The 11200-nt window shown below is 34.8% G+C and overlaps 1 protein-coding gene across 1 annotated transcript; it reads right to left on the reverse strand.

The window, feature by feature from the left end:
- Positions 1-7289: 7289 nt before the first annotated feature.
- Positions 7290-8393, reverse strand: LOC133285041 (serine/threonine/tyrosine-protein kinase HT1-like). The gene has a single exon (XM_061482198.1). The coding sequence runs from the start codon at positions 8391-8393 to the stop codon at positions 7290-7292; it is 1104 nt and encodes a 367-aa protein (XP_061338182.1).
- Positions 8394-11200: the final 2807 nt, after the last annotated feature.

The following is an 11200-nucleotide window of genomic DNA, read 5'->3' on the forward strand; positions in this document are numbered from 1 at the left end:
ATCCTCCAAAATAATGGTAGCAGACTGCTACCCAAAAATTCGGTCCGCGATATACTTTATTCACGGGTCGTATCCCTGCCCCGTGTAAGCTCATCGGCAATCTGTACACCTGAAATGATGTCCCCAAATGGGGTGAGATAACAAATCTCAATAAGTTCCAGGTTTATAGAGAATTCTCCATATCCCTGTACCCACTCCTGCATGAGAGTCAGATACAGAGTATACAAAATATCATATAACAGATATCATAACAGAACAAAGCATATGTACATATCTTATCAGAGGCGTACGTTGTCATTCCCAAGGGGGGACACAAGCGGAACCAGAACATATCAGAGGTGTACACAGTCAGTCCCGAGAGAGGATCCCAAGCAGACATCAGTACACAAACAATCAATGGCCAAAGATCAATACAGAATTCACATTAGAACAAATCATATCATGTTATCAAATAGCTCTATATGAATGCATCTATACAAAGTAGGGATGTGCATGGAGCGGTTCAGTTCGATTTTTTTCAAAAACCAAACCGAACCGGTTTTAAATGGTTTGGTTTTCAAACCGAACCAGTTTTATATTTTAAAAATCGGTTTTCATTTTTCTAAACCGGTTTTCATTTTTCCAAACCGGTTCCAAAACCAGTTTATGGATTATAACCGATTTTGATTGAAAACCGGTTTTGAACTTGTTTTAATTCAAAACCGGTTTTAAATCAAAACTGGTTTTGAATCAAAATTGGTTTTGAATCAAAACCGATTTTGAATCAAAAACCGGTTATCAAATTAAAATCGATTTTATAACAAATTTAAGACTTTGATGAGTTGCGTTTTTTTTATAAAATAAAATAAAATAATTAATAACATAAAACATCAAATATTATATCTAAACATCATTTCATACTTAATAGTAATTGTCTCTTCCATATTTGAAATGGTTTCCATATCAATCATAGACACACTATATTTGATACTACTGGATACCTAGTGATAGTTTTAGCTTTTTTTTAGTTATCTTATATATTTTTAAATCAATATAGATGGATATTACAACAGTTACTTCTATAATGACTAATGCTCACTTATGAAATATTAGCTTTATTCTAATTTAGGATTTTATACTTATCTGTGAATTTTATATATTAACCATGTGTATGAGAAGTTACTGTTTTCATTGTGTAATTTGTGTTTGTATCCAGCCTAAAAAATATTTACTCAAATGATACATCAAAATCATTCTGTAGCTTCTACACTTACCAGAAAAATTCAAGGGGTGAAGAAAAAAGCATTCATATTACTATCAGCTCTAGCAGACAAAACAATTGAAGTTCCATAAACCAAGTTTCCATGCAGCATAAAAAATACAATGAATAGTTTTAGCACAAAAGAATGTAAATGGGTGTATGCATACTTTTTGACCCGAGTAGGATCTGATGCTAGACAAACGGTTGGAAGTTCGATTTTGTTGTCAAACTCAATAGTTATTTAAAATTCAAAAAAAAAAGTGGATATGATTTGGTTATCCAGTGTATCTAATCCATTTGATAAATGGATAACCAAACCATATTTAAAATTAAAAAATGGATATATTTTTTAACCGGTTTTAAAAAAATCAATTTTTTTAATTTGGTTTGGTTTGGTTTTTAATTTGGTTTGGATCAATTGGACATTTTGCACATCCCTAATTACAAATCATCAAATACAATCATACAACCCAATCATAGTTCACTAACCATGGTGGAGCACTAAAGCAGGAAAAGACTCGTTAAACATAGAGCTTACCTCTTGGAGTTTACAATTTGTTTACTTGAAGAACAAACTACTTATCTTGCTTCAAAGGAATCCAAATGCTCACAGTCCCTAGGCACACCTAGAGAAAGAAACCAAAACAAAACTCAATAAAATGCTACAATGCCATGTAATTACAAGACATACACTTTATTGTTTACTTTCATTTCTTCACACTTATGCCAATCCTATGCCAATTCACAAGTCATAACCAGTTTTCTTTTTACTTAACCATATTAGACCATGGGTGGGTGGTTCTTTGATCCACAAAACCCCACATAATTCCACACATTCACCTAGTCTTAGGATAGTCCCATGTAACACCCCCAAATTTTTAACAATTTATAATAACATAAAATTTCTAAAATCATAAATAACTGTGAAATTTAAATTAACCAAATTTGGGAAATGTTACCGCCACACTTGTACTATGGACAAGTGCAAGGCAAAATTTATTACATTAAAATAAAACCAAAGACTAAAGTTTAACTAAAGGAAATATGTCTTATGCATTTATTAAATCTCATAAAATTTCCAAACTTAGGAACTAGCTAGAAATATCTGAGTCGTTATCCTCACTGCCCACAACTAGCCCCATCCTTTGCAACTTGTTTCACTCAAAATCTACTCTCCCGAAGGATCATTGCAGCGAAACACACACAAATAGTCAGCAAAACTGGTAATCCCAATCCAATATACAAAAATTAAAAATTAAAATATAATCATAATAATCAAATCAAGTAATATAATTCAAAATTTCAAATCAAGTATCAACTCGTTATTAATTATATTAAGGGAAAAATGTCTATCATTTAAAAGAATGGTCCTTTTAGATAAATGTAGTGTATCTTTTTAAATTTGAATTATAAATTTTTTCCTCCACTCTCTCTCTCCCATAGTTTATTCCTTTATCTCTCTTAAAAGGATATAAGTGTGTGTCCTTTTAAAGGACACACACTTTTCCCTTATATTAATCTTTATTTAATTCATTGTGTATTTAGTGGGAAGAGAACCATGGTAGATCCGAGAAACTCTGTTGCCAGTCACATATAATCAAAATTGGCCATATCAAAATATCAAATTCTAGTGTGCACACCTCTTCCCAAAGTTGCTACTAGTACCCCTGAAAACCCTGTTGCCATATACCACTTTGGAAAGAACAGAAAACATCATTGTCTCATCATTTAATATCGAAGGCATAAAGCCCAAAAGTTGTGTTCATCACTTTCAGGAGGTACCATCTCAAAAGCTATCTTTCCACTATTATTTATTAATCACACACAATCAATAAAATTCAATCTTGTCAAAATCCTTATAATTGGAAAAATTTTCTCAAATATTTTTCGTAATTTTCACATCAATTTAATCAAGAGTATAATTTCCAAATTCAATTTTTCAAGAATATCATAATTTCCTAATCCATCATAATTTTCAAATCCATTATCCAATAATATCATAATTTTCATATTCAACATCTACTAGAGTAAAACCCAAATTCAATGATCGTAACATAATTTTTCAAATCATAATTCAAATATTCACTAAAGCCAAAATTCAATAATTAATTCAATTAATTTTTTTTAATACAAAAAAATTTAAGTGAGGTTAGACACCGGTATCCCACTAGAGTCAGGTAAGACTCTCCAACCTCTTTGAGGATTTCTGGAAGGGATTACATATCACCCACCAACTAAGTCCTCACATCTTCCAGCGGGGTTTGAACCCACGCCCTTAAGGGATATAGACCAAACCCTTAGCCAACTGTGCCCACCTATGTTGGCAATTCAATTAATTTCTAGAAGTTAAAATAATGGATTATATTTATCTTATGTTGCATAAGATAAACAAGTTTCCTACACACACAAAGTGGAGATGGGTCCCTGTAACACCCTGTTCTAGAACTGGATTGTTATCATTACGTACGACATTATGCGCAGTTACAATCACAAGATTGAATTAAAACACGGATAACCTTTTTTCCTTTTTATTTATAAAAGCTTTTGTTCAAAATCCATTTCCGTAATTAAATCAATCCATGTATTGTGATTATAACTCAACTATATGTGGAATTATCACTGTAGGTCCCACTTTAATTGCTTTTAGAAAATAAATGCATCCATCCTTTATTTATTTAAGAAATTCCTATTCTAATTTTATGGCCTCCAAGTTCTAATATGTTATACGATTTTTCATTAGCTACGCGTGGTTTCAAATCGCGCTCAAATCGGAGCACCGTAGCTCAAGTTACGCATTTTCTAAGAAAAGGGTGCAAAATTCCCAAGACCCCCACGCCCATATCGTGGGCAAACAGAAAGGTTGACGCTGAGAGCGTGAATCTCACGCTCAGAGCGTGGATGTACTGCAGCAAACACCCAAAACAGGACAATTTGACCTCCTATGCTATTCTACTCATAACTTGAGTTTTACTCATCTAATTTACACAATCTTGGTTTCTATGGAAAGCTAAGAAAAATATCTACAACTTCCATGAGGACACAAGGATCCAAATCTATCATATAAGATACGAAAATTGGACAACAAGATGGTATATCTTTACTTTTACTTGAATTTTCAACCTAGAGGTCTTCTTTCACCTAATTGACAATCATATCATTCTTTCAATGCATGAATTCTAGTCTTTCAAGGTACTCATACACTAGGAGAAGCATGCATACCATTTCATCATACATACATCTTCATTAATTACAACAAGTCTTAATTACAATTCATGGGACTTAGCTACAAAATAACTATGCTCAATCCCTTGGCTCTCAGCAACAAAAGAGGTACCAGAAGAGATGAGCATAGGCTAAGTCCATCCAATAAAGCATAATATACATATGACAATTGACTTTCAAATAGAAGTCCTATACATGGTATCTCTACATGTAAGGAATTTCAAAATATCATATGTCAGGTACCATCTACTCACGCTTCTTGCCTCTGTCAACCTCACCTCTAACCGTACCTGAAATGATGCCCCACAACACGGGGTGAGATAAAACTCAATAAACCCAGGGTTCTTGGAGAGCTCCTCCAACCCCAGAGTTCACTTCCTGCATGAAGGGTTAGTATCCACATGGCATGTAATGCATCATATATCCAGAGGCAATAACAGTAATGATTTAATTACAGCATACTCATGCATTCAAATGGCCACAGAATTAAACAATCAAATCATCACACACGCTTCAGTTGCATCTTAGTCCTTTCCACTAAGCATACAACCTAGCCCCTAGTGCTTGTCCACTGGCCCTTTCTCCAATGACACAACAATACTATATGAATGCAAACATACCATAATACTAACATTACCACTCAATCATCCATTCATAAACCATCACTTCCATAAAAGCAATGGTGGAACAACGAGAGGGATTAACCTCCAAGATCCAAAGGTTTACCTCTTAACGCTTTCCCTCCTTTTGCAAGCTTTCTTCTAGCTCACCTATCCAACAATCCTTCTTGGGATCTCAACTTCGTAATTCCTTCCAATCACCAACACACCCAATCCAAATGAGCTACTCAAGCTCCATGGCTTCCACTAATGGTTGGTCACTCAATGTGGTTCCTTTTGCTTCAATCCTATAAACACAAAGGACACCATCAACACAACCAATCCAAGCTATAGCTCAACAATGCAAGAAACTCGATATTTCAAGTATGAATTTTCCAAGATTTTGAACATAGCTTAAATAACAATCTAAACTCATTTCTACCGTTTATTTAACCTTCCTAGCATTTTTCACAACATACACTAAGTCTCAATCTTCCTAGAACATAGCCAATCTACTCACATTATCATAAAACCCTAAAACACTATTCATCAAAACCTAAATCATGCAAAACTCAAGGAATTTGTGTGAAAGAGAGTGGAAAACTCACCACCATGGATCACACAACAAGGCAAGGTTGCTCCTCAAGCTTCCATGGAGGTAGAAGCCAACAAATCTCTCCACTTTCCAAATGGGTCGAAACTTTGGAGAGAGAAATCCCACAACACACCACTCCCCACTAAGAACCAAGCTAGGATTAAGGATGAGGCGAAAGAATCTAAGTGGTTTAGGCTTTTGAATCAAGAAAAAAGGTTAAGAATGGAGGGAGCTAGGGATCTCTTCTCCCTCTCCTCCGCTCCTTCTTTCTTTCTTTCTTCTCTTTTCTTTTCTTGTTGTCGACGGGAATGTGAGGGATTTTGGGTTCTTTTATGGCATGGTCACTTAACTTTGGTTAAGTGGAATAAAGTGGGTATTGGTTCATCTATCTATTCAACTCCATTAATCACCAAACTTTACCCAAGTGTCTGGAATATTTTTCTAGGAGTTTGCCGACACCCATTTATACCCCTTAATTTTCACTGAGTATACTTTTTACCTCAAAAGTGACCCTAATTAATTTAATTAGGCCTTTTACTTATTTTAACTCACTAATACATGCCAATTTACTTAATAACATGTAACTTACTATTTAATTAGGTTAGGGATATTATAGTCCCACATCTATTTTTTCTCTCTCATTTTACATGTGGGTCGGTCTTGTAATTCTATTTCTATAACATGAGACAACTATTTTCCTAATTTTTAACCGAACCGTTTTTTATTTATAGTCAAACTATTCCTCTTAAAAAACCAAACCGTTTTTTAACCGAACCAAACCGTTTTTGAACCGAACCAAACTAATTTTTATTACTTTATTTTTATTTTATTTTTCAGAATGGAACCGACCCGAACCAGTTCCGAACCGAACCGAACCACTTCCGAACCGAACCGAACTGGTTTTGAACTGAACCGAACCGAACCGAACTATTTTGAACCGAACCGTTTAAACCAATTCGGTTCGATTTTTCAAAAAATTCGGTTTTGTTCGACCCATGTACACCCTAGACTATTACTATGCGATAGAAGAAAATAAGATAAGTGAGACACAAGCAGGAAATCAGAATTTATCAATTGATAATGGGCCATGGACTGCTTCATATTCATCAGCTGTAGACCTCTACCCTGTCCACATTGATTCTTCTATTGGGAGGAAAGAAATTGACAGTCTGTATATATTGCACCTATATGTATGTGTGGTGTCCTTTGTTCTCACATGCTCATTTTTTTTTCTCTCTCTCTTAAACCATAATTTCATGAATATCTATGATAATTGTTTGCCTCAAAAGGTTCTTCTTTACAATATATACACACACATGAAAGAGCTCTAAAACTTATCCTTACTTTTTCGCAGAGGTTGTTTGTTATTGGCCTTATTGTGTTTCGTTTTAATTCTTAGAAAGCCATCCATTAGCTTAACCTTGAATTCATGTATACATTCCTTTTTCTCCATTTTACTTTTCATAAATATACCATAATAAATGAGCTGTTAAACAAAGTGAACCCCATCCCCACAATCCAAAATATTGAATAGAAAGAATGAAATTTATTGACATAATGACAAATATCTGAAACAACTCTTCATTTCTAATTACAATTTAAAATGGTAAAATTACAAAAGTTGGGCCACTGTTCAATGCACATGGCCAATCTTTTGAATCCAATGAAGAAAATCTTTCTTAAGATGATGATGATCTTGGCTACAGGGTTTTTGCATCAGATTCAGGGTTCCATCAGTGGCTAATAAAGATTGATCAAACTGCTTCAAAACCTGAACAATCTTGCAGAACTCGGGCCTCTTCTCTGGTTTTGAGGCCCAACATTGTTGAATCAAATTTCTAATAACAGGTGGACATGTTGAAGGAATAACAGGCCTTAAATCCTTATTTTTCACAGCAATAGCAACCTGTATTGGAGTTATATCCTCAAATGGCATTTTGCCACTCACCATTTCCCAAAGAATAAGCCCAAAACTGTAGACATCAACCTTTCTCCCATAACGTTTGCCTTTGATCATCTCTGGTGCCATCCAACGGTAGGTACCACTCAATGAGTTGTCACACTTTGAAGCCTCACATGAAGCCCCAAAATCAGCAATTTTGAGATGTAAGTCCCCATCAACAAGCACATTCTCCGGTTTAAGGTCTCTATGAATGATACCTTGTGCATGTATATACTCCATTCCACGTGCAATATCCAAAGCAAAACCTATTACCTCCTTCACACAAATTGGTTTGGACTCTAACTTGTTCAAATATGCCCTTAAAGAACCATTGTATAGATACTCCGTGAGAATGCAATAAACATCTGTGTCTTTGCATGCTCCTATGAACTTTATAACATTTTGATGGTGGAGATGAGATAAAAACGTGACTTCTCTGATGAACTGTGTCTTTAACTTTGAAGCCAAGTTTCCCATTGCTTCATCCTCAGGTACACTCACAATTTTAACAGCAACAGGTTCCTTATTATATATACCACGATGAAGCTTACTATAAGCACCTTGAGAAAACTTGTGCCCAATGAACAGATTAGACAAGTCAACAACATTATTCCATTGTTGTGCATTTCCCATAGCAGTAAATCTTCCACTACCATGATGAAAACACTTTGACCATGCCCATGATGATGATTCCTTGTGGTTCTTGTACTTGTCCTTCAAATCCTTGTTTGACATCTTCTCCGTAACTCTCTTACGTGAACAATGGTCTCTTCTTAAGATTTCGTTGAGAACCATAACCCTTGATTTAAACCAGAATATATATATAGCTTTCTTTCACCTATAAGCCTTCTAATCTTCCGCTAACTTGGATAAAATGTTCTTCAAGGGTCTAATGTAATCCAACTAGTGTCCTATATCAATTTTACGAGATGAAAAACTAACAACTTTCCCATTTTTAACGGCAGAGAAAAAAATATTTATTATGTTGTTAAGATTTATTATCATCTTGAGTGCTTCTTAATTGAATTTAACTTCTTAACGCGTTATCATTATTCTATTTTGAAATATAGTTACGCAATATTCCTAATTATCTTATAATTATATAATGTAATTACAAATAGTTTGAAATTTTTCTCTCATTATCGTAGTGCAACTAACTAAATGATATATCTACACTTTTAAAAACTTGAAAATTAAATCCATTAGGTTTTAGAATTATCATCTACAGAATTATCATCTACAGAATTATCTATATGTGATTGATTTCTTTTGAAACTTGATAGGTTTTATAAATCAAAAGAAAATCTTAACAAAATTATCTATATGTGATTGACTCAGTTTGTGGCTTGCACATAAGAAACGGCTTCGGCAACAAATTTTTAGATTTAATGGTAGTTATATGGCCTACACGCAAACGGCGTCGTTAAGAAGACGGAGGGAAAAGTGGGTCATAAATTTGGAGAGTTTGCTCTCACCAGAAAACGCAAAACCAGAAAACAATCTAATGCCAAAAATGTTAAACAACTTAAGAAAAAAAAGTGATTTTCTTTTTTCATTTTATTTTTTAATTTATGGATATTTTATTTCTTGCAGTTATTTTAATCAATGTGGTTGTTTCTTCTTAGGCTCTGTAGATTGTTGTTGAAGATTTAACAATTTTTTCAGATAAAGAATATGACTTCTATTCTATTTTAGGTACTTAACTTCAATATTGGGTACAAGGATTTCATGAAATTTGACAATGATTGCTGTTGAATCAAGTGGGTTCTTTGACTATTTGATTCCTGTTATAATTTTAGTTTAACTATCAATTTATGCTTATCAGGACCTGAATTTTATGGTTGTCTTTTCTGTTTATGCTGAGAAGATTTTATGTCTTTAACCCTTTTCACTGCGTGCTTAATTATGTGGCCGGGAACATGTTTCTGGAGTGGTGGTATTCTTTGGAATGGATCTTTTAATTGTATAATGGGTTGTATTCCTCTGAATACAAAATTTAAATATAGGGGAAGATGAGAAGTTTCACTAGTGGATCTTATGAATCATGCATTTGTTTAGTTTGTAGATTTATGTCATTGTTGCTAAGTGTATATCTATGACATAAAACTAGTAGATCTTTATATACATGTAACAGCCCCAAACCCTGTAGCATGATATTGTCCGCTTTGCCCCGCGCACAAGCATCGTCGAGCTCACGGTTTTGTTTCTTGGGACACCCCACAAAAGGCCTCACACTAGAAGAGGTATCCACACCCTTATAAGGCATGCTTCGTTCCCCTCTCCAACCGATGTGGGACATTACATCCTCCCCACTGGGAATACAGCGTCCCCGCTGGCTCTGATACCAAATGTAACAGCCCCAAACCCTGTAGCATGATATTGTCCGCTTTGCCCCGCGCACAAGCACCGTGAGCTCACGGTTTTGTTTCTTGGGACACCCTACAAAATGCCTCACACTAGAAGAGGTATCCACACCCTTATAAGGCATGCTTCGTTCCCCTCTCCAACCGATGTGGGACATTACAATACACTTGCTGCAGGTGGAACCATTGCTGTTTTTATAGCTGTCCTGCGGGATGAAATTTCTGGATAGAGATTGTCATTACTTGATGAAATTAACTGTATGATTAATGTCAATACAGTTCAGTTAGGTTGTTATAATTGACAGGGTTGTTTTTGTTCTTCCTAAATGATGCTTGTCAAACATATTTGTTACTAGTTTACTCTAGCTTATATGATATTTAGCTTTCAAGCACTGATCACTCCCTAATCCCCGCATCTATAGTCTTGCTAGTCTGATTATCTGCCTCACTTATTACTTCAGATTCCAAGAAGTGATGACAAAGTGTTTCAAAACTAGGACTTTTTTTTGGTTTTGGGTGAAATCTATACAAGGACTTTGCATGAGTTTGCTCCTTTTTAAGACTGCATCTGCATCCTAAAATCAATGGGTTAGCTATTGGGTGAAAATGTTACTTCTAACGTGGATAAAAAAGGAAGTGACAGAACAAAAGAAGAGAGCCACGTCATCTCTTCAAATGTTATAACAGATGCCACGTGATTCAGTTAGAAAGTTAGAGTAGTTGAATTAAAGATTATTTTTGTAAATAAGGTGTGTATAAATATAGACATTGTAATTCTTCACAGATTAGAAAATCATTCTTTCATCTCAGAATGAAACCCTTTGCACTCTCTGTTTTTACCTTCATGATTCTGGTATCCACCATTTCCGCTGCAAATTTTTTCTCATCCGTTTCTTTTCTCAATTTTCTTTTCTTTCGGCAAATGGCAGATGTTCCTGATTACTTGACCAATCCAGGTCACCCATTTTTCTTGCATCCAAACGAGAATCCTACTCTCGTTCTTATAAATCCACCTTTGAGTGGAAAGAATTATCATACTTGGGCAAGAGCTACGAGCATGGCATTATTATCCAAGAATAAGCTTGGATTTGTTGATGGAACCATTGCTCCTCCTGCCATTGACGATTCTCTTTATGTTGCTTGGCAAAGATGCAACATTATTGTTCTTGCTTGGATCCACAGATCAATAAACAGTTCAATCGAAAAGTCAATCCTATGGATGAATTGTCAGGCGGGTCC

The sequence above is a fragment of the Gastrolobium bilobum genome, unplaced genomic scaffold, assembly GCF_033153095.1.
Source record: "Gastrolobium bilobum isolate Gb01-03AN ecotype WA unplaced genomic scaffold, APGP_CSIRO_Gbil_v1 utg15010, whole genome shotgun sequence".
Lineage (NCBI taxonomy): Eukaryota > Viridiplantae > Streptophyta > Magnoliopsida > Fabales > Fabaceae > Gastrolobium > Gastrolobium bilobum.